Source organism: Chlamydotis macqueenii, chromosome 1 (genome assembly GCF_036417535.1).
Source record: "Chlamydotis macqueenii isolate bChlMac1 chromosome 1, bChlMac1.mat, whole genome shotgun sequence".
Classification (NCBI taxonomy): domain Eukaryota; kingdom Metazoa; phylum Chordata; class Aves; order Otidiformes; family Otididae; genus Chlamydotis; species Chlamydotis macqueenii.
The window spans coordinates 185,941,388-185,967,343 of NC_141556.1; the positions used below are offsets into that span (position 1 = coordinate 185,941,388).

Below are 25,956 nucleotides of genomic sequence, written 5' to 3' on the forward strand. Positions count from 1 at the left end.
TGAGGTCAAGAGGCAATGGATGGCCTATGGCCACATGGCTCAGGGTTAGTCTTATTTTAATTGAGTTGCATCTCTGCTGTGTAACTGCGGACAAATGTCGTACCTGTTGCCCTAAGCTGGTTTTTTTAGTTTGTTTTGAATGCTTAAAGCTTAAAAAACATGAGGTTGTGCTGCAACACATTGTCTTCTCAAATTTCTCACCAGTCTCTGCATGCATGAGGAGTTTAAGCCTGTTCAAAATGGGCCTTTAACAGAGATACCAGACGTGTGAACCATTCTGCTCACAATGAAACCTCAGCTCTTCTCTCCCACAGCCCTGTTTGTGAGCTTGGCATATCCATCAAGCAAACTCCTCAGTTTTTGTCCCAGTTGTCGTGCTGCCGGCTTGTGTGTGGGTTCATCATGCATCTTCAGGGCTAAACGCAGAAGAGTGAGGTTACCCCCAGCATTGGTGCAGTACCCCTTCAAAGGGTCAGAGCCACCCACTCTTGTCCTGATCAGTCCCCTTCCACTCCTCCATCACTAAGGAGCACCACCATCTTAGCAGCAGTCAGCATTCAGCTCAGTTGCTTCTTGCTTTGTTAAAGATCTGTCTCAGGATAAAATCGTATGATGTAACAACCTCCAGAGACATGCCAAACTGCATGACCAGCCCACTGGTAACCCAACACTTTAAAGAAGTGAGGATGCAGAAAATATTTGTCTCCAAGCTCAGCCTGAATGTGGAAAAGTAGATGGGAATGTCATTACAGCATCAAGCGGGGAACAAGTTCGTTTTACTGGTGTTGATTCCCAGGTCAGGAGTCACAGTACTGAGCTGGTGAGGAAAAGCTGTTGTTTCTTGCTGCAGAAAACAGATCTGATGTTTCAAAGATAAAGCGCTTACTTGCTCTGTGTGGTTTGCATGTATTCGAGAGCCTGCTGTCAGCATGGATTTCACAGCAAATACACATATGAGATGGAGCTTTTTGGCTGGCTGTGTTTATAAGGTCTCTCTCGGGCTGGTGCTTCTTTGTTCTCCTCCTCCATGTGAGGATACAACCCTGCTTCTGGTCCCCTCGCGGTCTTGTGCTTTCACTGCTTGTGAATCTGACATACCAGACCAGAGATCATAGCCTGTCCTCTTGCACACTTAGCTTACAAGGTGCGTTTTCTGCCTGTTTTTGTAATTTTGTTTAGAACAGGTTCTGCTGAAGGTGGCTGGCAAGTTCAGAAGACATTGCAAGAGTGCTGATCGGAACTTGCTGTCTGCTCAGCTATCGGTTCCTCTGCTTGCCCTTATGCAGCTCAGAGATGGGTGTGTTTCTGAGCACAGCCCCTTCTGCCACTCGTGCTTTAGCAGAGCCTCGTGTAAAAGCACCAAGCCCAAGCACTGATGGAACAATAGGTGGAAATGTTCCAAGTGAAACACTTGAAAGCACCTGTGGAATTACACATTTGGGACTAGGGCATAGGTCTAAAAGAAGCTGAACTGCAGCACATTGCTTTTTTTTCTTTTTTTTTTTTTCCCCAAAAAAAATTACTGAGCATTTATTTCCAGCTCCACCTATTTCAGCCGAGCTATATAGCTCTGTAAAGCGTGGGTTTGGAAGAAGGGATCAGAAGGGATTTGCAGTGGGTTTTCTTCCATTTTTTTTTTTCTATGTTGAAGAACAGACTTGTGTTAGGAAAGTTTTCCTAGTTTGAGGTTAGTGCACCTGTGAGGGTGCTTGAATCCAGTTGTCTCAATAGAGAGCCATAATAGATTGGGGAACTGGTGGTGTGTAGCAGCATCTGGCTAATAGATGTAATCTAGTTGCAAGCCTGGACACGCGCTGACCTTCGCTCTGAATCGCTGCATCTGGGCAGATGCAAAGGGATTTGGGAAACCAGCTGGAGTCGTGCCAGCAGTGCTGAAAAGCCAAAGCTGTTCTAGCTGGTAAGGGGAACTGATGGAGAAATACTCAGTGTTGTGTTCGGTGTGGCGTCCCAATGGGCCAGAACGTGCCTGTGACGTGGCTGGTGAGCTGTATGGGTGTGGGAATCTAGGGTTTGTTTAATTATCCCACGTGACACAGAGGAACTTGTAGACCTAAACCTTCGTCTCACTGTCATGATTTTGCCTTAAACCTTGAGCTGCTGATGTTCAAAGCGCTTGCAGAAACGTTGCCCCTATATGGAGCAGGAAGAGAAAATCTCTTGGTGGTGCGTGTTGTGTTGAGACCTGCAAAGCAACGAGCTTCTCACAGCGTTGCTTACGCTTTGCGGTGAGCTGGTGCACACTCGTTGTCTGTTTACGCAGGCAGTGGGAGGGGATCAGCTTGTGTATGAACCGTCAGGCTCACGAGCAAGGAAGCACCCACAAAGCCCCACAGCAAGGAGCTGGCACGGTAGGAAGTCCGATATCCCCGGTCGCCCGAGGACAAGCCTGTCTTTGACCTCCTGACCGAGCAAAGTGCTGACCAGCAGCACTGGGACAGTCTGGTCCTCCATGCACTGCGTGAACACCGACGCGATGGCTGGGTATGAAGCCAGCACACCTCCATCGTGGACTGAACAAAGGGCCTGGTGGCCGCAGGAGGCATGCTGCCTTGTCCCGGCCTTTCTTGCTCGTCACTTGAATCTGCTGCTGCCAGCCTCACCCTGCGCATCCACTGCAGCCTCCCCATCACATCAGGCCCCTCACCCTCTGTCCCCCTGCCCTGCCTGTCCTGGTTAAGGGACGTGCAAAAATGAACGCGGGGCTATGGGAAGATGCAGGATGTTCCTTTCCTCCTGGAGAAATCCCTTGGGAAATGGCCACCCGACGGCAGCCGCTGGGGGTGCCGGGCGCGGGTATCGAACCCGGGTCCCCAGAGCCGGCACGCCCAAAGGCGCGAGGGGGAAGGGCCGAGCCCCGCTCCCTCTTGACGTAACCGGCGGAGCTGCAGCCAATCAGCGCTGGAGGGGAGAGTACCACGCCGAACCTCCCGCCCCCTATGCCCGGCTGGCGCCTACTGAGCGTGCTCCGTGCCGCAGCTGGGCCCTCCCACTTCCGCGCGGGAGAGTTGGGAAGCCGGGGTGGGCGGCTGCGGGGTGGGGAGGGGGGGAACGGACTGCGAGCGGGAGCGGAAGCGGGGACCGGTGCGGGCCGGGCGGTGAGGACGGGGGTTGATGACTCCAGGTAAGACTCGGCAGTAAACGGGGGAAGGGAAACGGGGATCACTTGGTGTTCGGCGACTCCTCAGTGCCCGGGCTTCTCCACCGTCTCCCCCCCGGAGTCTTAATGAATGCGCCCGGTTGGACCCAGGGTTCCCTCAGCTGCGGTGGCCTGGAGGCCCAACGGCCGGGCCGAGGCAGCCCCTACGCGTTGACAATCCCTCCCGTTAGGCCTCGAAGCACCGGGAAGCGAGGGAAGACATCGCCTCAGCAGGCCCCATCCCAGCCCTGCCTCAGCGCCCCGATGTCTGCATCGGTGGAGGGTCGATCTGCGCCTCCTTCTTCCTCCAAGCTCTGCCTCTGACATCTCCCACTTGGAGTACTGTGCCCAGCTCTGGGGTCTCCAGCACAAGACAGACATGGACCTGTTAGAGCAGGTCCAGAGGAGGGCCACAAAAATGATCAGAGGGCTGGAGCACTTCCGCTGTGAGGAGAGGCTGAGAGATTTGGGGCTGTTCAGCCTGGAGAAGGGAAGGCTCCGGGGAGACCTTTTGTGTCATTTCAGTATGTAAACAGGGGTTACAAGAAAGGCTGGGACTTCTTCTCAGGCCCTGTTGTGACAGGACAAGGGGCAGCAGTTTTAAACGATTGAAAGAAGATTGATTTAGACTGAACATAAGGAAGACTTTTTTTTTTGTTGAGGGTGGTAAGACCCTGGCACAGGTTTACTGGAGAAGTGGTGAATGTCCCATCCCTGGAAGTGTTCAAGGTTGGGTTGGAAAGGGCTTTGAGCAACCTGGTCTAGTGGAAGATGTCCCTGCCCATGGCAGGGATGTTGGACTAGATGATCTTTAAGGTCCCTTCCAACCCAAACTGTTCTGTGATTCTGTGATGTTGTGAATAGGTGAGAGTTTAGATCGAATAAGGAACCCTCCAGTCACCCCTGTCACTTGGATCAGATATGTTCTGAAGAAAATTTTTTTTTTAAATGTTCTTAAAAATACTTCCCTGTAGCAAGTGAATGGTGATCAGAAAAATGGATTTCTTTGTTTTTGTTCTAAAAGCCTTGCAAGGGTTGGGTATGTTTATGCTGCTAATGACTTGGAGGAGAATGGGGAGGGAGCTTGTGTAGGTCGTGCCCAGATAATAGATGAGCAGCAGGGCTTCTTTCCCCACAAAGTGCAAATGGAGAATGCAGTGAGTGTGGGGTAATAGTTGTGTAATTTTCTTCTTTCTCCCTCCATTGGTAGATCACTATACTGGGGTGAAGAGGAGAGGTGAGCAGGAGCTCAGGCAGTGGGTTTTGGTAGCGTGCTGGAAGTCAGGGGACTTGGGTTCTTTTCCTTACTCCCCTACAGATATGCCAAGTGACATTCTGTGCCTTAGTTTCCTCCTGTGTAAAATGTGTGTATTTACATGCAAGGATGCTTTCAGAATTGGTTGTGGAGATGAAACAGACAAACTGGTAATGTTTCAGCAAGGTGTGTTTCGAAGTGGCACAATCCCTGTGCGCTTGCCAACAATGGTCTCGTACCTTCTTAGTTTTGGTTTCGTTTCTTATTCTCTTCTGTTTTTTCACTGTTGCAAAAAACCCCTCTTGCTTCTAGGAAACAGCACAAGTACCAGAGAAGCAGCCAGAGGCACGTGACTGTTTCTTTCCCTCAGACGCTTCTCCTCTGTCTTCTGTTCTGCAGCTTCATTTGTTCTGTCGTTGCTGGAGCACCGTGGAAGGGCCTCCAGCTCTTGCAGATGATTTAGTCACCTTAGGCTCCCACAGTCTGCTTCTGTGGCAGTCAAAGTGAAAGCTGGCAGTGAAGAGTTGCAGAAGGACTTTTTGGCAGTGAGGGATTTGACTATAAAATAGCAGGTGAAAATCCAGCATTGATAAGTGGAAAATGAATCACGTCAGAGCAACAATCGTAACACTGAAGCCCTCCGTACTGATACCACTTAGGAAAGAGATGTTGGGGACTGTAATACATAGTTCTATGAAAGTGGCAGCTCCACGCTTAGAAGCAGTCTAAAATGTGGTTGAAATATTAAGAATTATTAGAAAATAAGATAAAAATACAGAACGCCATTGTGACTTTGTATTGTAAATGGTAGCCCACCCTTTTGAAGGCTGTTTGCTCCTCTTGGAATGTAGCAGGAGTAGAGAAGACACTAAGAGTAACAGGGATGATCAAAGATGTGGTGCAGCTTCTCTACAAGGAACAACTAAATATTTTCAGATTCTTCAACTTGAAAAAGAGACAGTAGGAGAAAGAATATCAGATCTATGCTGTCAGGAATGTGCGTACTGAAGGAGCTGAGTAAGGAACAACGATTTCTTGCCTTTTCAGACAGATCCTGGGGTGTCAAATGGAATCCGTGCGAGGCAGGCTTAAGACCTGCGAAAGCAAGGGCTGGTTTAGGCAAAATGTACTTAAACTGTGGAACTGGAACCATGCCCTCAGCCTTTCCCTTCTCGCTTGAGAGCAGCCAGCCGTGTCCATTGCCCTGTTTAGCTCAGTATCTTCTCCCTGGCAGTAATCTGTAGCAGAAGGCTAGGGAAGAGCACGGGGCCGAAGCAACGCTCCTGTGGGAGATGGGATACTGAGCTAAACAGGGCAGTGGGTGCAGGCTGGCTGCTTCTGCAGTGGAAAATGGCCAAGAGCTGTCCTTCTACCACGTCAAGGTTCTTGCAAAGGCGCTGGGGTAACCCTAAGGCTTGACTGAGTGTCCTCTGTTCTCCTGCAGCACCAGGATTTCTCCTGAGCCTGTAAGAACACCAGAGACTGCAGACTCCACCTTTAGCCTCTTCCTCACAGAGTTCCCAGAGCTGGATCCTCTGACTGGGCCTGAGCAGGGCCTATGTATCTGCATCGATTCCAGGTATTAGCTTGCTGCAGAGAACTTTCTAGAGCATTCAAACTCTAGCTTGTTCTGCTTTTTAATTTCTTTCCATCTTTGTTTTCTGTGCTATTTCTATTCTTTCTATTTCTATACATTTCTGTTTGTTTCTGTCTTATTTATTTAATGCTTAACTTCTGAGACTGTTGTGATGGTCACTGTATAGATGGATATTGGAAATCAGTCCCTACCCTACCTTTCTTACCAGAGAGAGAAGAAAACCCAGATGTGTGTGGAGGCGAAGTGACTTGCTGTCATTAAGTACATTCTCAGTGGCCAGAGGGAAGAACAAACAAACAAACAAACAAACAACCTTCTACTCTGGTGTTCTTCTTGTTTGAGACTACCCCCTCCACTTTATGGAAGAGAGATTGGAAACCAGTAAAAAGAGAGGTTAGCTGTTGAAAGCCACAGAAAGGTGTGCGAGATTTGCTGGACTGTGGGATTTCCTGCGTGTTTTGTACTTGGACCTTACTGCCTCTCTCTCACTAGAATAATTGAACTTTGAATCTTCCTGGTTCTTGAAAGTAAAAGCAGACTTTTCTTACCCTTATCCTACAGGAGTTTGTGCTGTCAGAGGTGACGTCTCCAGCAAAGGGCAGTTTGGATTATCACACCTAGTAGGAGTGGGAAATTGTTGAAGATTTCTCCAGTGGACTTGCACAGAAACCACAGACAAAGTAAAACTTCTGCTACTAATGTGCGGCATGGTGCTCTAAGTTACTGGTGGAGGATGTGGGTAAAGGCTTATCCAGAAGCATTTACACTGTTTTGTGAAATAAGTAGCTGGCTTTAAAAATTGGCAGCTGCTGGGGCAAAAGAGAGACTGTGTGAAGAACAGTTATGACTTGAGCGGATGTGACCAGAAAAAGAGAACAGATGTCCATGGGGCAAATTCCAGGATATAGAGAAAATTATGTCACTCATGTTAGCACTCCATTAAGAGAGACAGTTAAAATCTCTTGTTTCTGTATCGATCTTCTGCCCCTTTTTAACTGCAAGCCTTTTCATGCTGCTTTGCTACATGCTTTTTACAGTAAGGAATTTGTGTTTCTTCCTTGTTTTCTGTGAACTCCTGGAAGGCACTGGAGAAGTTTGGTGACAGCTATTTTCCTTTCCTTGGTTGAGTTGCAGACCCACATGTGGTGTAACTAGTTTAAGGAAAGCACTGCTATGAATGATTTACCTCCTCCAAATAAAAGGGGTTTCACGTCTAGAGCATGGCTTGCTGACCTGCTCTTGGGCCTGTTGTTGGAGCAGATATTGCCAAGCAAGCTTGAAAGCTCTTCTATCACCCCCCATGACTTGTTAGTGGTTTTCCAAGAGGAAATAAACCATTTTTCCTCCTGCTTTAACTGCTGGAGATCCTGGGAGCTGGTTTTCATCCTGCTGCTGTCCCAAGAGCGGGCTTTGCCTATTCTACTTGTAGTTGTTGCTGGAGGAACAAGGCATCAAGGTTCAGGGGATGTAGGTGAAGGAGCAGTTAGAGGGCAAGTGCTAGCAAGCTCTGCTGTTCTTCCTGCTTGGTGTATGATAGTTGCATCAATTGTTTTGTGTTTTGTCCCAGTTTTCCTGCTCTAGGTGTTTTCTGGATAATGGCGAAGATGGTGAGAAGGACGTGTGCCTTTTGTTCAGAAGGGGAGGCTGGTTCTGTAATGTATATTGCCAAAGAGCGAAATATTGCAGCTCATCAGGATTGTCTGGTGAGTGACTTTTAGTTGGTCAGTGCCTAAGAGGGATGGGAGAGGAAAGGCTAGAAGGGAAGTCTATTTTTGATTCTGCAGTGGTATCTGAATTAAAAGGTTGGTTGCTCAGACCAGAAAGCTGATATTAGATTGAAAAGCCATGAAAAGCAACAGGGCTTGGCCAGAATTCTGGAGAGGGGGAAGACATGGCTGCACAGCTGGACATGTTGATTTGTGCTGTTTTCATGCATGTCTGTTCCTGGTCAACGGTTCTAGACGCATGTACAGCCTGTTGGTAGGAATAGATGTTCTTGAGACACTACATTGAATGGGGCCTCTCAGACCACAGAAAGTTGTGTACTGACTGAAACCTTTGCAGGAAATGTTCACATCCCTTGATTTATCAAGGTAAAAAAACTTCCCAGTTTGTGCCTTGTGTAAAATAAGGAATAAAAATATCAGAAGCTGGTTGTATAAAAATATCTGTGAACCTCTAAGATTGCTGTGATCCTAGAATGTATTTACCCTTCTTGCTGTCAGAATGCCTCCCCTTTTTTCTGGGATCTTAGTGGAGCTGGTTCTTGGTGTGCAGAATTGATTACAGATGCCATATTCTCCCTTCAGTGAGGGTCGCTTAGTGCAGGAGACACATCTACTGCTGGAACAGCTTTCTGGCTTTCAGTGTTTGAGCTTTCTTATTCTCACAGGTTTTATATTTGCATCTTTATTTTTCTACTACCTTTTTTTTTTTCCCCAGAATGTTTCAGAAACCTCTGATACCAGTTTTACAGTGTTACTTGGATGTTTTGTTTGAGACAGTTTTTGTTAGGGCTACAATGTTGCTTCAATTTCGAAACATTCTCTCTCTCTCCGATAACTTAGTAATTAGTCTGCCCTACGCTTCTGTGCGCTGGTTGGCTTTTTTGCAGTTAGCTATCACCTTCTGAGCAGACAAACTGCCTGCCAGTTGACGTAAGGGTAGCTCACTTTTGTTTGGAATTTGCTCTATATAATGATTAGAAAAAAGTTGCAAAGAACTTCCCCTTCATCATTTACTGTCATGGCTCAGCCCTTCTGTGGAACTGAAGAGCCCCAAGTGTGCATGTATACTGTTTTTGTTTTTTCTCCCAGGCTTTGTACAGTGTTCCTGTGTTTCTCAAGCAGTCAGCCGTTGTCAGTATTGGACTGTATGGATGTTTTATTACAAATAAATGTTGCATCCAGCTGTAACCCCGAATAACTGGGCAGATAACAAGATGTTCAAGGTGTGGAAGTCTGTCCGCTGAAGAGCTTATCCTCCTTACTCTGGGCAATTTGGACTTCCAGACTTCTTTCACTCACACTTCTTACAAAGTTCACTTTCTGACCTTATCTTTCCTTAGTTCGCCATCAGGTCATGTGAAATCTCCTATATAGACAGAGGAACTTCTTTTGACTGGGAAAAGGTTTAAGCACAGCTGCCTGTCCAACATAAGTGCAAGAAGAAAAGATGTACCCTTCCTCTGTTTTCTCTGGAATGCACTGGTGACTGAGTCCTCTGTTAATTCTTAATATCCTCTCTTGTCTTTAGTTATTTTCCTCAGGATTTGTGGAATCTGAAGAGTATAACCCAGATAATCTGGATATAAGGTTTGATGTGGCATCAGTATTGAAAGAACTCAGGAGAGGAAAGCGGCTGGTAAGGACTTTCTTTCTGAATCTGCTTAGTTCTGTCTCATAGCACTGAAGGCTGGCTGGCCTGTTTTATGCTGGAAAAAATAAATGCAGAGAAGGGCTTGGTCTTTCTGATCTACTAAGATTAGGGAAATTACAGATTTAGAGTTAGAAATATTGTTTTGACATTATGTTTGGTGAAATCTAGTTAATTTTGTATTAAAATGTATGTTTTTTGTGGCCTTGAAGTCTCTTAGTTTCCTAAGAGACTTTGGTAAAGGACTAAGCCAGTGCCTGAAACAAAATTATGCAATCCGTAGGTATAAAGGGAAACACCTTCTGGTGTAAGGAAGTTTATTTATATGAGGTTTTCTTATTGACTGTATCTTCAGCTGCCATCCTCCCTTACATCCTGGGTGGAACACTTTTCATCACAAAGTTAGCTTAGAAAACATAAGCACAGGCACTAATACCAATAGGTACTGAAATAACTTGGGCAAGATTTAGGGGAGGGGAAGGAAGTTGCCCAGTGCCCTCGCATGGCTCTTTGTATCGTTTTACAAATTCATCAGTAAGAAATAGAGGTAAGGTAGCAAAAAGATGGCTGAAATAATGACCAGGGTAGGAGTTTGCAGGGGTTTGCAGGAACTTGCCTGATGACTTACACAGAGGTGACTTGCGATGAAAGATTTTATTTTCCCACAGTGGCTAGTATTTGCTTTGTGTGGCAAGATTTTCAGTAGCTGTTTGTAATGCTTACCTGCTAAACCTCGTCTTGTCCTAGGTGTGCAACTTCTGTCGCAAGAAAGGAGCCACTGTGGGATGCGAGGAAAGAGCCTGTCGCAGAAGTTATCACTACTTCTGTGCACTCTGCGATGATGCAGCAATAGAAACAGATGAAGTAAATGGCGTCTACCGGTATTTAACCAAGTATTTTCTACCTAATTATTGTTGAGATTTTGGTGGTGGTGTCAGGAAGAGAGACTGAAGAATTGTGTTGTTCTTAAAGTTTTATGAAAAGGAGATATGTTCTCCTTTCTTAAAGTGACGCTTGATCCTCTGTTCACAAGCAATAGGGGAAATGTTTTCCTTTCACAGGAAAACATCACAGCAGTGGGAAGGAGCCTATTCATATTTGAGCCTGGAACACACCTGAAAGACCGAAAATGAGGAAGTCAGTCCTTACTGGCTATCTAGGTAGTATTCAAGGACCAAGATTTTTATTAATGTCACTCAAATTCTCAATTTTTGTTGGTTCAGAAGTTTCAGTAAAAGTGGTCCGAGCACAGAGCAGGCTATAGCACTTCCAGGTGTGTTCACATTGGGCAAATTCTGGTAATTTTCCTTCCACATGCTAGTGAAGAACTTTGTATTCCTACCAAAGACCTTGTTCTGTTTCAAGTAAGTTGCTAGCATTAACACAATTAAACAGACTCTAGGTAAATTTTCTGTCCTGATCATGTTAGTCCTGGTGTCTGCTACCCTCGGGCTGCCTGCATTGCCGTTAGCTGGAATGACTTGTTTGGAGGATGCAGATGAAGAGGTTGAGAAATTGGGACTTCAGGGACTTTCTGGAGTGCTGAAGTTATAGTAAAGTCTGAGATGCATAAAACCCCCAGCGTCCGTTTCTGTGCAAGGCCAGAGACATCACAGGACATGTTAGTCTTAGATTAATCTGGCGGACCATCTAATCACTGCTTATTTTAGGAAGAGGTGGATTAGTGCAATCCTTAGTAGTAGTAGTAGTAGAAGCTGAGTCCTTTTGTGTCAAAAGACTTGCACTCCTGGCTGCTTCGCTACAGCTTTCAGTCCAAAATAATTATGTCCTTCTGCAAGACTGTAAGCCCAGCTCTATGAGGAAGATGATTTGTTTAGTTTATACTTATAAAGTCTTCAGGATTCTGCAAAGCTCTTGGAAGAGCGTAGCTGGGAAGATGAAAACTTTCCCTGATCACAGAATAAACGGCTCTCATATAGCTTTAGAAAGGAGAGCTCAGGCTGAAGATGACTGAACTCAAGATGTTGAAAAATGAACGGGACTGATAACAGTCTAGATACAAACTGGTAGAGGAGTAGTTGAATATATAGTTTGATTTGGTGGTTTTCTGAGCTGATGACCTTGGATATTTGGAAAAAGGACCCTTAAAAATGCCTTATGTTAGGTCATTGTGTGACTAGTTGCTTGTCCTCTATAGAAGTATAGGAAACTAGGATGTAGCAACCTGTATTGAAGAGATGAAAAAGGACTGGGTTAGAGAAAGATAGAATGATAGAATGGTTAGGGTTGCAAGGGACCTTTAAGGGTCATCTAGTCCAACCCTCCTGCAAGAAGCAGGGACATCTCCAACCAGGTCAGGTTGCACAGAGCCCCGTCCAACCTGGCCTTGAATGTTTCCAGGTAGTGAGGCAGGTTTCAGGGATTTGAACCCAAAGGCTTTTGCACAGTATTAATGGCATAAATAAAGCACAAAATCTGTTGCTAGCCTGACATTATTGGAGAGAAGAGGAGCAAGACTTGAACAACAGTGGATGTGGATTGACAGCCCCCTGCACTTTTTAATGGTGAAATATACTGATAAGCATATCAACAGAGAAAATTCCTTCAAGAGGGAGAGAGCTGGTGCTTTTAAATTCTGAATTGCCGTTGTTGTGAGCAGTGACTATCAAAACAAATAAAGCAGAACAAAAAAGAGAAGGTATGCAGTGCTGTGGAAGTGGCTAGTAAGAGTAGAGGTAGGGAAATAAGTGTAATTTGTATTGCCACCTTGCAAAAATGGTAGTAGGGAAGTGCTTCCAGGTAAGGTGCCTTGAGTAATAAAAGGTACTGTCTGTTCTTTATAAGATGTTAATGTACTGAGGAAGGTTGTTTTTAGCTGGGAGGGAATAGAGTTAAAGGGAGGGGAGGTAAAAAACAGCTCCAAAGGGCAATATTAGAAATTCAAGGATGTAAATAAGGTGCCTCCAGTACTTAGCTTTCCGATTGAATTGTTAGGCTTGCATAAATCTGGGAGGTTTTGTGCATCAAAATGAATTTCATGCAAAAAAAAAAAGTTAGCTCGTTAAGGAACGGATTGTGTTTCTAAAGTCAGTGCTTCTATTTTGTTAAAATAAGAGAATGACAATAATTAGAAAATGGCCTAGTAAATGCAGTTCCCTTTAAAAATTGCTTCCAGGCACTTGAGCACTAGTCTTGGCAAACAGATTCATGATGAAGAGATCAGTTAAACCATACCCTTGACGAGGCAGTTTTTCTTAAAAAGTGATTTGGGATCCTTCTGTAAGAAAGGCGTGTTATAGAAGCTGGTTCACGTTCTCTACACATTATTGTATGCAGAAGATAAGAAATATTTCCAGCTGTATTTGTTGCATTTTGCCTCTTCCAAGGAGTTCATGTTGCTCTCCTAGAACCGGAGAAAATATTCCCATCTCACGTATTACTCGAGTCTTTAAGGAATGAATAGATTGAGCAGCTTTCAGCTAGTGGGTGTCAAACAGGATGCCCTCCTTCCTCAGGATTTGGGGACCATCTCGTCAGCACTGGGCGGCGGAAAGGGAGGGGCACAGAGATCTCCAAACAAGTAACTGGTACTGTGCGTGGCGTCAGGCAGGGCTTATAAGTTCAAGCTGACTGGTAAGCAGGTGCATCTAAAGAGGTTCTGGGCCTGGCCTGACTGGTACAGGACAAGGGGGCAGAACAGCAGTAGCTCCGGTCAAGCAATATTAGTACTGCGGTATTTCATCTTGACAGCATTCGTCTCATTTCAGTAAGGCATTTCAGTAAGAGTGCCTTGGCCACAGTGATCGCCACACCAGATGAAATGTGTCTGACTGGGGATGTGAACAGTGAGCAAGTCCAAAATGGGCGGGGTAATGGAACTGATAATTCAGAGCTTCAGCGTTCAGAGTCCACTGGGGTTCTAAAAGTACAAATAAAGCTTGCGCATGTCTGTGACTTTACAGCAGGTGCTTTTCTAGGTGGGTAATGCTGAACAAAAATCCTGATACTGTTAAGCGTCTTTCAGTTTATATTCAATGACGAGGGGAAATATCTGTTAAAATCAGTCAGCATAACTCTGTTTATGTATTTATTAATACTTTTTCTCTTTTTCTTAAAATTGAACTTAAATTTTAGAGTGTTCTGCCCAAAACATGACCCAGGCAATACGACCAATCACTATGGTGAGTTTCTTTAATGGCTTCATTGATTTAATTTGTTTTAAAAGTTTGCATCCTACAGTCAATAACTTATTTGGACAAAATAAATGTTACTCCACCTTTATATTGAGGGGTGGATTTCTAATCTTGCAGGAGTGGTTTGGTTGAGATCCATGCATATGCACAAAAATCAAGAAAGTTTTTCAAAGTAGGATATGTTTATATTTGATCTTCCCCAAATCTCCCTGAAAACTGACTTAAAACACTGTGGACCTGATCCTTCATGGAATTATTCTGACTATGTGTGGGCAGGTAGGCTCAAGCAGTTTGTAAAATCCATATGAGAAATGAGAGCCACACTAACGAGGGATGCACAAGCTTGTGCTTGCTTAGCAAAGAGAGGGCTGTTACAGGAGTGGTCACCTTGGGATTTCTATCTGTAGTTACGTTAAAACGTTCACGTTTGCATCTTCTGTATTCACTGAGAGTTTTTTAAATAGGGCCTTTCATTCTGAAGGATCCCAAAGAGCTTTTTAAGCATAGCAAAAGCGTTATACAATCCCAGTTTAAGGATTGCTTCCTTTGCTACAGAAATGCAGCTTAATTTGGCAGTCCTGGTCCTTGCTGACTAACAGGTAGTCAGGAATCTCACTGAATTAACCAAAGCCCTGACTTTGTTAACCTAAAACATACGATCCTGCTCAAAAGGGAGTGGGTCCTAGACTCGCCTTCGCTTTGAAGTTAAGCTCGATCAAACTGTGAGCACTAATGCTAAGAGTGGTGTGCTCCCACTGAAGTCTAGCAAACTTTGGCCAAGCTTCTTGACAAAGTCTGGCTCCACCCCGATGCCACTCAAGGGGCAGGGTAGATGACTGTCATTGAACCTTTCAGTCATAGGATGTGGGGCTTTTTAGCCAGACATACGGTCCGTTTCATACTCAATATTGCTGTGGTTCACTAACCAAATGCAGCTTCTTATTTCACTTAGTAGTTTCGCTTTTTACTTCTCCATAGTTTTGACATTCCCTCCCTTTTTTAAACTAATTTGATTTCTGTGGTCTAATGGTTGTCAATCTGTTGGGTCTGTCCAGGGTCCCAGGTGGTCTCCTGCCCAAGTACTAGAAAGGGCCAGGATGCTTCATTTCCAGCATGGCAGGAGATTCAGGCACTAGGCCTAGCGCTGTAGACATCCTCCTTCATAAGGAAGGCTTAAATCTTAGGAGGTTGAAGGTCTTAGTATCTTCAGGTGCTGCATATACAATGTATGGCCTGTTCCCTGAGAAGAGAGTTTTCTTCTAGAGGAGATCTTCCAGAGGCACTTCAATTTGGAGATCTTCTCTTTATGAGGAGTAAATGGATTCTGCTGGCAGTGCCTGCTGTGCTTCCTCAAGGAGCTTCTCCCACCTCTGTCTGAGAGAATAGCTGTACCCCAGGAGGTTGGGAGCAACTGTGAGAGTTGGGTAAATGACACTTGGTTCCCCAAGCCTAATGCCTCCTGCCTCTGAGCAGCTCTCAGATGCATGTGTGGCAGTCAGAATAGGCCAGGGTATCTGCTGGTGACTTAGATGAAGTAGCAGGTAGGCTGTCTGCCCCGCTCCTGGCCCATCTGAGCATGCAGAGGATGTCTGTGCTGAGTGTGTTTCCAAGTCCACACAGGGCAGGGAGTGAGGCAGGCTGGAATGGAAGTGTTATGGCTCCATGGTAAAGTTTTGACTTTCAGGATCCAACTGGGACAGGCTGAGCCAGTGCTGGGCTGTGTGCAAGCAGGAGCTGGTACTCTCCAGGCTTGTTTTCCCCAGTAGCTTGGAGAAAATGAGGTCAAGGAACGTGACCTTGTTCTTGGTCCAGACGACATTCCTTTGCTGAAATGTCAGGGCTGAAATGTGTGATTGGAAGGGGATAGGGTTCCTTAGGGGCCAAGAGGTCTTCTCGCAGCTCTGTGCAGCAGGGATGGGAAGGCAGTTTGGACTGGGAAACAGGCTCCAGCCTCTGTTTAAGTGGAAATGTTGGATGTGCCCAGAGTAAAGGCTGATAAACCTAGAAGAGCAGAGAACACTGGGGAGGAGGAAGAGTTGGGCTGCTCTTTGGACTGTGTTCCTCGTATTTTATAAGGCATCCTTAAAGCCTTATAAAGAAGGTATAAGTCAGGAAGAGCTGAGGAAATCCTATCACAGATCAAAGACGTCCTGCTAGACAGCAAGCAACAGTTTGTGCCCACACCAGCATCTCTGAGACCGATCCAAATTAGGCCATCCAGCTTTATTGTGGATGAAGTGAGAGGCTATGATTTCCTTTCAGGCCATGAAAAATGCAGGTGTACAGCACCAGACTCGAAGAAGAGTTCCCAAAACCCAAACACCTTTCAACAGCTTTCCTGTACCAACAGTAACTCCGCATTTCCTCCATAGGAAAAACCTTACTAAGTGCTACCCAATAAATGTAGAATTAAATGGGAAAGGGGCGTGTAACCCTACTGCATTTAAAACCCTCAGGTTTTGGTTGAGCTCGTCTCTAGCTTTCTCTGCTCCTGCCGTGCCTTCCTTGCCAGAGTTGCCCTTCTCTGCTTGTGATGCTGGAGCTGTTTTCAGCAGCTGCCAGTTATGTTGAAGAGAGGCTGGTGCATGACAGAAAGGACAGAGTGAAAACAGATGATTCTACAGAGATCTCATACCACGTCACTAAAAACACTTTGTAAAGTAAATTAATATTAAACTTAGAAGTCAAATTGCTTCCGGAGGCTCTCTAGAAGGTCATTATGTTGATGAAAAAACGAATGGCGTTTGTATGTCTTTGGGACACCTAGAATAATTCTTTATGTAGTCTTAGTTTTGAGGGTGTATTAACACAAACAAGGATTGACTGAAAACAAACAGTCGTCTTTCATACATTTTCCTGAAGTTTTTACCACCTAGAGGTAGTGTTGCTGCCAGGGTGAGTCAGTTCACTCTGCCACAATCAAAAATCTTGTGTTAAAAACTGGGATTTGTTTTATACTGAGTTTAAAAGGCAAAGTGATATCCTAATGCTATAGTGGTTGGCACTTCTTCCTAATGGTTCAGGCTTGTAATTTTTCTTACATGGAAATAATATGAATTCCACTGAAATGTCAGGTATCTGGGGAAGCTGAAACATACTCTTGTCTTGCAACCCAAAGTGCCTCACTTTTGTAGCTTTTTGGTAAAAGACAGAATTTGAATAAAATGGTCAATCTGAGGTTGACACATTTGTTACTTTGTTGTTTCTTGATTTCTAGGTGCAGCTAATAAGAGGAGAAGACATACATTGAAATCTTCCACCATCGCAGAACAAATGGTAATTCTGAATTTAAGTAGTTCTAAAACAGGAACACACATCTGCTGCAGCAAAAGAGTTCTTTACTGAAGTATTTTGACCGTGTATTCGGGAAGAGGTTTCCTCCCAGAAGCAGTAATTTTACCTTTACAGCTGGCTTGTTTTGATCTTGTCATTCTGTCAAAACAAAACTGCATTTGGAGCTACTTCAGGCAGAGCCAACGCTGCCCTCGGGTAACGTGGCACAAATGCGATAGGAACCTCCAAACCAGGCTGACTCAGTGTCTGTGATCTTGACAAGAACAGAAGGAGCTTCCCTCTGGGGGGCTCCTTCTCTTTGGAAGTGTTATTTCCCCCAGATTTGCTCAGGGCTTGACACAGTTTCCAAGAAAAACAATTTTTGATGACTCACTTGGCCTTTTAAACTAGCACTTACTCGTTTGTGAGCCTGCGCTCATGGTAAATGTCGCGGATTTTCATTGCAGATCAGGCAGTTCTCAGCTGAAGATGGCCTTCCCAAAGGTTCGGGAACTATCAAGCAGAGCATCTCTGTGGTTGCAGGAGGAGCTGGTTTAGGGGCTTTTGTCGGAAAACTCTAGATACAGCTTATTTTAAGTTTTGAGGTGATTCTCTTGGCTCCACAGAAGTATGCTGGGAGCTCCCATTTACTCTTTGGAGGGTTGGGATTTCTCCTTTCTAGAGGAATTAGCATCTAGCTTTCCTTGGGAAAAACTTCTTCTGTTCTCAGGTCTTGAGGTTAAGGGGAAGTTGCGTGAGGGGACATGAGTGATCTTTGCAGCTTTTATGTAGTACTCTCATAAGGGCAGGTTATTTGTCTCCAAGAACTTCTCAGCTGTAAATCCACTTACGTTCATGGTATTACAGCTGCAATTCCTGTGACCTGTTTCTGCTGCTCTCCAGTGACAGCGCTCTCTGAAGTCAATACAAACGCTGCAAATAAGAAGCTGAGCGGCTCCAGGATTTACTGCTGCAGGATAGATTGTTTACCATTGTGTGAGCAATGCATTTTTACACTGGTGGAGTTTTGTGACGAAAAACAGTCACAAAAGAATTATTTGTAGTACTGGGGTATGACATGCAACAGCAGAGAATGACTGCATCTTGTCCAGAGGAAAAGAAAAATATTCCCCCTCTCCTCTCAGATCCTTTCTAGTATTACATCAGGTGTAGGGAACTAAACATCATTTGCACGGGGAGTTAGCAGTCAGCATTTGTTAACATCTGTGCTATTTGCAAATGTCATAATTAAGGAGAATGGTGTCCCAGGTGTTGGGCTTTTCTTAAAGAGTTTTTGCTTTGAAGCAGTTTTTGCTTCCCTTTTTAAAAACGGAATGTCTGGAGAGGAGTATCGTTAGCTGTGCAGAGAAGCTGAGTGTATTCACAGAAGTACGGGCTGCTTTTTATCTTTCTGCTAATAGAAAGGTAAGATGATGAAAACAAAGCAGTAAATGTCAGCATGATATTAAAATGTGTTGTTTTGATTTTCTTACAGAGTGCAGAAGAGACAGCAGAAGAAAACAGTTTACAAATACTAAAAAGAAAAAACAACAGGCATAAAGGTGCGAGTCGCTTTCTAGAACAACTAGGAGATACTGTGGTCTGTTATGTTGCAGTTCAGAGCTTGGAGATGGTTGGTAGCAGTGATGCTGCGAACGTATCTATTGTCCTCCCAAGACAAGTGACTCTCCAAGCTCTGGCAAGGGAGTAGAAGTCTGATTTGCAGAATGCAGCTTTCATGTTACCCCAAAAGTCCTGCTGTAATTGCTTGTCAGGATTATGCTGTCACTTGGAAGTTTAGAAGGTATTAGTGGTGATTCCCACCTTCCCGTGGCTATGCTTAGTATATGGGCATGGTATTGTAACAGTAGGTAGCTGCCAGATGTTTTTCCTGATTTTTTACTTCCAGTAGAGAATCCTGGACTACTTGTAGGACATCTAGTGTCAGTGAAATGATGTTTCTTTTCTCACTAATTTCTTCAGTAAAAAGTAACATTGTTTTTAATAGAGACTGGCAGACTTTTGTGAGCTGTCTAATAGCTCTTTCCTTTGGAACAGCCCATTGAATTGATCTTACTGAAACTTGTCACTGACCTGCTGCTCTGAGATGAAGAAAAAAATCGGTAGTTATCTCCCTAGCAATCCAAATCTGAAGTAGGTGTATAAAATAGGCTGTAATAAATGAGTTTAATGCCTGGATCACTTGGAGTAAAAGTAGCCTTAATCTTCTTACCAAATACGATACCGATTCACTTCTTGCGCTGTTTTCTATCCTTCAGTGTGACCACAGTGTGGTCCTGAGGACTGGAAGGAAAAAAAAGCAAGACAAATCATTTGCTTGCCTGTACTGGGGGTATCAGGAGGCTTTAGGAATGGTGCGTTTGTCCTTACGTTTGCCTGACTGTGTTTCTGTTCCCACTGAAAAGGGCCGAGTGGGCAGCTGGAGGAGCCAGAGATTTGCAAAAGTATTTGTTACTGAAAGGGGGACTTCAGCCAAAGTTCTTGTTTCTGAAGTGAGTGAGTAAAACCCACTTTACAGATCACTTCTGTATATAAGGGCGTGTTTTTCTGTTTTAACAGTCCGAATAGACTTTCTTAGGAAATGCAAGCAAGCTGGGCTTCTGGATGACATATTTGAAGAAATGCTGGACACACTTCACCTGGCGCAGGAAAAACTAATGGATGACAACACTTCAGAAACAGGTATGGAGACCCCGGGGGATTCAGCTCTCAGAGCAGAAGTGCTGATCTGAGTGCCAGGCACTCACCCCTGGGTCACCTTCCTGAGGACGCTTCTGTAGTGCTAAATAACTGGGTCCTGTCTTATTTCTGCAGCTGCACAGCAGGTGGAGAGTGAGTATTTTTTGATATACCCATATCAGTAGAGGTGAAGAGCTGCCAACTCAGCATGCTCTAGTAAGGCCTTCTGACTTTGAATCTTTGAAGCCACCTTTTACCCGCTGGTGTAAGCATAGGTAGATTCAGCCAGACCTCTTCTCCGGGGCACCGAAGAAGAGAGATCCTGAAGAGAACTGGAAGGTTTTATTTGGAGCATAAGTCTGTGTTGCTCTTACAGCGTCACAGGGGGACCAGCTATCTGTTAATAACAGCACTCTCTTTTCAAGGAAAAATCCCCGAGTATGTACATTTTAAGTCTTTGGATGATTAGTTAGAACTTTATTGTCAATGATTAATGTATATTTGGGGGTTTCATTGGTTTAAGTATCAGCTTATATGACACTTGTTCTTGGAGGATTCCACCCTAATGTTAATTTGTCCACAACACAGTTAAAAAAGAAAACTTCAAACTTTCCTCCCCTATTGTCCTCCCAGCTTTACAAAGTTACGAATACTTCCTTTGGGTGAAGAATGCTAATTCATGCAAAGTAACTGCAGCAACTGCATGGAAAGTGAAATGTCCCACCTGGCTGAATCTTCCTCAGGAAGGACTTGCGTGTAACATGACAGCAGCTGCTAGAAGCGGTAGTGAAGTCCAGGACACATTAGGGGTTCACAGGTCTTCACCATTGAGCAAACCTCTTAACGGTCACGCAAACTCTGTAGGCATTGTGTATTCTGTTGCAATGAAAGCCTCAGTTATGAAATTGAGACATAATTCTGGGCTGGCTTTTAACATCAAATAGTGATAGCGCTGTCCCACCTGTCACATGAGCTATCAAGAGGAATTGGTATGATCAGCCCTGCCATTACACGTAGAATCCTAACACGATGGAATGAAATATGACTTAAGTATATTGCTCCTTTTTAAATGGACTGTTTACATAGTGCAGGCCGAGAAAGGGGATTACAGGTAGATCCCCTTTCCTATTTTCTGTATGAAACTGAAAAAAAAAAAAAGTAGAATTGACAAATTGATCCTTCTTTCTCAATATAAATTATTTGAGAAAGAAGACATCTCAAAACCTCAAGCAATCAGTATGATATAAAATAAGTAGTTACTGTTTTGTGCTGCTTCTAATGGAGCGCTCTGTAAACCTTTACCCTGTAATATTAAATTAAATTATCTCTTTCGCCAGAGTATGAAGAGACAGTGATGTCACTCTTTGACTGTGGACTGTTTGAAAATATACTGACAAATATTCATTCAGGTACGTGAAAAAAGCTGTCACAGCAGTAGCAGTTGGTATGGTTTTTGGCACTGAGGTTATTCTGAGCATTTTGATAACATCATTTGAAATGAAAACTCCAAGGAACTTTTTTCTCAACAATATGTAAATAATCAAATAAAAGCCATTGCTACCGGAATCTTTAGAAATACAGTATGCCAAATCTGGCTGGCTGGCGTGAAGGTGGAGGCAAGTCACAGTTCCGCAGCTTTAAAAGCCCAAAGGGTCTTCGCCCCAGAGGAGCTTCCCTCTCCTGCGAGGTGCACTCGTGTCCTCTTTCTGCAGGTTACTACCCTGCCCTCCCTTCTCCGCAGCCTCCCTTCAGCAGCTCGCCTGCATTACAGCCCTGCTCCTGTCTGGTGAATACTGTTCAGACTGGCTGTTGTGTTTCGGTTAAGAGCATTAAATGCTATGAGCAGAACTTACCTGGATCTGATGGCAACTGTAACGTGCCTTGAAGAACAAGCTGAGAGTGCTCAGAGAGTGAAATGAAAACAAGGGCAGGAGCAGTCGCTTGGGACCACCGGTGTGGAAGGAAACTCCGGGGTTTGGACTCCAGTCTCAGCTATTGTAAGCCACAAGGTTAGAACTGTTTTTTCAGCTAGGCAAGTCTCTTGCTCCCATTTCCCTTTCTATCAGTTAGTAGCCTTGTTCTAACTTCTGCTTTAATTTACTGCTGTGAAAAGGGAAAAGGATTTTAATTAGCTAACACTGAGGTTCAGTGCGTGAAGGTGATGTTTGGCATTTTCCCCGTTCCACCTTCACTTGACTGAAAAAGCCAGGCTCCTCTCTTTAGTCTTCTGTTCTCGCATTTAAATTCTTCTTTTGGAAATGGGAGTGACTGGTGTTACAGAGTTATCCAAGACAAGGTTCCGCCAGTGCCTCATCTGAGGGCATTAAAACATCTCTGCTTATAATTCCTCATGTGACACAACCTTGGATTGCACTTGTTTCTTTCACAGCTGCATCAATTGTTTAATCCTCTTCTCGGCTTACAGGAGAAATTCTTTATATTAGCACCTACGTACACACAACTGTGTGCTTCTCATGTGTAACAGTTGTGCCCTCTCCAGTTCCCCACAACTTGAGCAGCTCAGTTCTTCCTGTACCACACACTCTCCTTGCCTGATACCATCAGCCTACTTTCTTTTCAAGGTCAATAATGAAAACACACATCAAAGTTGTTTCCAGAACTGATCCAAGAGGAGCTCTTAAAATGAACAAGTCAGAAAGGAATGCTAATCGTGTTAATTACAAGTGTAACTGTAGGGATGGAAGGAAATAGCTTTTTTTTTTTTTTTTCTTTTTTTTTTTTGATGTCCCAATCTGTCTTCCAGGCTCTAGCTACTAGTTCTCTCTGGTGTATGAAGGACTAGTATCAATACTGTTTTCTTTGATCTTTTTCCTGGAACTGATGATTTTGGGTCATCTGACATGCTTTATCTTCAGTCCAGTTTTTCATTTTATCTTTTTTTGACTTCTTGGATCATAATGCAAAGCCTCTTCTAAAGCCTTACGCATCAGCACAGCAAGGTTACTCTGAACTGCAACCATTGATACTGCTTTTTAAAACCACTTTTATGTATAAACAGTTCTTTTGCAGCATGCAGCTTTACTGCAAGCTTGACTGCATTTAAAACTTCTCATATGGGACCTGCTATTGCCTCATCAGTGATTTAAAAATGCTACGTTGGAGATTATCATTCTCTCCTCAAGGGAAAAGCGAATTCCTTTAGTTTTGCTTTCTGTTGTTGCTATGTGTCCTGCCTAGGGCGATAACACCAGTCATCTCTTATCTCCTCTTTTTCTGGTCAGCTGTCAGCATAGTAGCTTTTGAGCTCCTTGGTGCATTTGTTTTCAGAGGATCTGTGGCAGTGTATTCTGCAGTTCGGCTGTGCAGAGAAAGAAGGTGATACTTTGTTTTAAAACTGTTGTGCAGTACCTTCGCCAAGGGCCCTTTAGCACTTGTCTTACGGAAAAGCGAGGGCAGTCGTCTCAGGTCCGCACTCCTCGGGCCATTCCTGATTTTACAGAAATACATACTCTTTCCTTTTAGGTCATCTCTTGCATGAGGTGGAAGCTTCCCAATCTGTTACCTGCCTTCCTATGGAAGCGTTCCCATAGGCGAGTCATTGCCATCACTGACATCTTTCTCTGGGCTGTTTCTATTTCTGCCACATCCTTTTGGAAGGAGAGAAATGAAGCTGTAGGTCTTCCATTTGTAGGTCACCTTTATGCTGAAGTAACACAGTCATCATGTTTACTCTTTTTGTTTATTTCTGATAATTTATTAATTCATATCCAAATACTCTCTAAGAGTTTTCTCTCCAGCTCCCACTTGTACATGTCCAGCTTTTTCTTCCAAAAAAATAAGAAGTTCTGTTTGATACCAAATGGAAACACCATAAAGGCTGCCTGTGGCAAGCAGTGAAGATGGCGATTTCCATTGCAGCCTTGTCAGCTGTTGAGCTGACACTGTGAAACAGCGGGCACAGACTGTGGTGAGACACTGATGGGATGTGTGGTGAACTGTAAGTGACACTTGACTGCAGAGGAAAGCAGAGAGGAGTCATCTGCTCTTTTTCAGTCAGGGCTAGGGTAAGGCGTCAAGTTCCTCTTCAGTGAACCGCTCCCCAGAATTTTCAGCAGGCAGCGGACCCCACCATTGTTCTGGCTGCCTGTTTTCAACATCCACCCTCAGCCTCAGGGGGTAGTGTATTTAGAAACGCATTATAAAAGTGTGTGCGCAGACATAAACTATCTTCCATGTACACACCCACACAGCGGCAGGGATGGACTTTCTGAAAAGGAAGCAGTAAGGGGAAGGCAGGCGGCTTTTTTTTTTTTAAGTTAAAAAAAAAAAAAATCACAGTTCAGGATGGTTCAGGCTCCGTAATTCAGAATGAACATGGGTAAACGTCTGAAGCTACTTTCCCCATTCCAACCATTACAACTTTGGAGAGTTGAAGTCACCTTCAATGACTCCACCCCCCCAAAAAAAAAAAAAAAAAAGAAAAAGAAAAAAAAAGAGAAAAATATATTCAGGCTTCTATACAACACAACTTACTTTTCACTAAAATCTTTTAACTCTAGCATTCTCATGCACTGTGAAGAAAACTTGTTTGTTGTTCAATAACTTTGCTGCTCCGAGGTCACCAACACCTCTGCGTGTTTTGTTACTGAACAAAGCAAGTGCCTCATTTAAAACTTACAGTTAACAATAGAAGGTTATGGTAATGCTTCTGAACTCTAGTGAGGTCTGTTACTGAGCTTCAACTGATTTCCATAGTCTTTAATATTAGGAAAATGGGAGCAGTAAAAACCCAGTCAGGCAGGACTTTGCAAATAAGGTAAAGAAAGAACGTGGTCAATCCCATCAGCATACTGGCAATAACTATTTTGCCAGAAGCAGGAACATTAAACACTCTTGAGTTGTGTTTTTGAGAACCTAGCTGTTGAACATAGATGTCCAAACCATCTCTTTTTAGGTTTAATCTTGTTGATGTTGGCTAAAATCCATTAGGCTTGTAAATTTACTTTAAGTGTGTAACTCAGAGATGTTATCTCTAAAGATTTACAATGCATCTTTATTGGAGGAGTCCCCATACAAATGGATTCTGAAAATGGAACTGTTAAAGCTCATATGCCAGTAACATTGGGTTAGTAACTAAACCAAGAATTTTTATATTTGCTGTGATAGTTTAAGAGATTACTGTACATGGATGACAAAGTATGTAATTCTACTCCTTGGTGTTTTCATTTGACACGTTGATGCTTCAGCTACCCTCTTTCATCCACCACCCAGTCCCCCTCTTAATGAGGAGAGCAAGTGTTCAGGGTGTTGGGCTGAAGACTTTGCTTCAGAAAGGCAGAGGTTTCATTGTAGGTTAAACTAAACAGTGGTAGCCTCTGCAGTGTTAATGCATATATAACATGTATTTAAAATTAATGCTAGTTATATATGAATAAAAGCTTTTTCCCTTTTTTATAATAGGAACAGAGGAAAAAATCCAGGAACTTCTAGAAAGCAGGAAAAGACTGGATAACAAGATTGAGTTACTGCAGGACCTAAAAGAAGTTGTTCTTCCTACTCAAGAGAACACCGCTAGTACCTCCAGTACCATGTCTGAATAACCCCTAAGTCTGTCTGTAATGGTGTCAATATTTAGGATTTTCTAATGATTGATAGAAACCATAGAGCACGTCTGGTCAGTGTCTAAGTATTCCCCGCTTCCCCTCCCCAAGATAGGGGCACAGGCAAGAACTGGGTGCTTACTCATTTTTATACCTCACTGTTGCAATAATTAAGTTGTCCCTTTCTTTAAATTTTACCGTTGATCAATGAGTGTTACACACCAACTTTCCCTTTTTTAAAAACTCAGCCCTCTAATGAAGACTTTTTTTCTCAAAGATAAGGGAGCATCAGCTGCCACTGAGCACTTGTTAAAGTCACTTCAACTGTGGCAGCCCTCTTCTGACTGTGTGTGGTAGCTGCTTCACTGTCTGCATCTAGACAGTGATGTTTTAAGGATCACATTGCTGCTTCGGCTTTCCAAAGAAGATAAATTAGCAGAACTTGCACTCAGATAAGCCTTCTGAATTATAAACAGGAGTTTGTTTGTTTTTTTTTTTTTTTTTTAAATTAAGTAATTCTTGATTGACTATCTATATATAACTAGTTCTGCTGTGATGGCAGTGGTGAAACAGTGTTTGCAGGCAGACCAGAAATGTTTGGGTGTCGTACTCTAAACAACATGTACAATGTAAAATGGCTCAAACAATGGACTGTATCTTCCTTTCTCCATTAAGAAAGGATACAACTTCTATGTGTCTTCTCTTAAATTGTTTGAATACAAAAAAAAAGCATTGTTTAGCTACAAAAGGGTAAGTTAATGAAATAAACTGTTTTTAAGAATGCTGTATGTTTAAGTCATGCTCACTAGCCCCACTGTTGGGGGGGTAGAGGGCACATGCTATCACACCATAGTTTGCAAAACTTAGCAAAGCCATAAACCCAA

At 43.8% G+C, this 25,956-nt stretch overlaps 1 protein-coding gene across 5 annotated transcripts; it reads left to right on the forward strand.

The window, feature by feature from the left end:
• Window positions 1-3,077: 3,077 nt before the first annotated feature.
• Window positions 3,078-25,853, forward strand: PHF11 (PHD finger protein 11). 5 transcript variants are annotated; one of them, XM_086771887.1, is made up of 13 exons: window positions 3,078-3,142; window positions 5,857-5,991; window positions 6,218-6,427; window positions 6,571-6,689; window positions 7,577-7,712; window positions 9,265-9,372; window positions 10,132-10,265; window positions 13,480-13,526; window positions 16,756-16,814; window positions 18,307-18,373; window positions 19,392-19,514; window positions 20,849-20,920; window positions 24,933-25,853. In XM_086771887.1, exons 5-13 carry the CDS (start codon window positions 7,605-7,607, stop codon window positions 25,070-25,072), a joined length of 858 nt encoding a protein of 285 aa, XP_086628013.1. In that variant the 5' UTR covers window positions 3,078-3,142; window positions 5,857-5,991; window positions 6,218-6,427; window positions 6,571-6,689; window positions 7,577-7,604; the 3' UTR covers window positions 25,073-25,853. The 5 variants fall into 5 exon arrangements, with proteins under 5 accessions (XP_086628013.1, XP_086628012.1, XP_086628011.1 ...); XM_086771886.1 differs by having other exon boundaries at window positions 6,218-6,402; XM_086771885.1 differs by lacking the exon at window positions 6,218-6,427.
• Window positions 25,854-25,956: the final 103 nt, after the last annotated feature.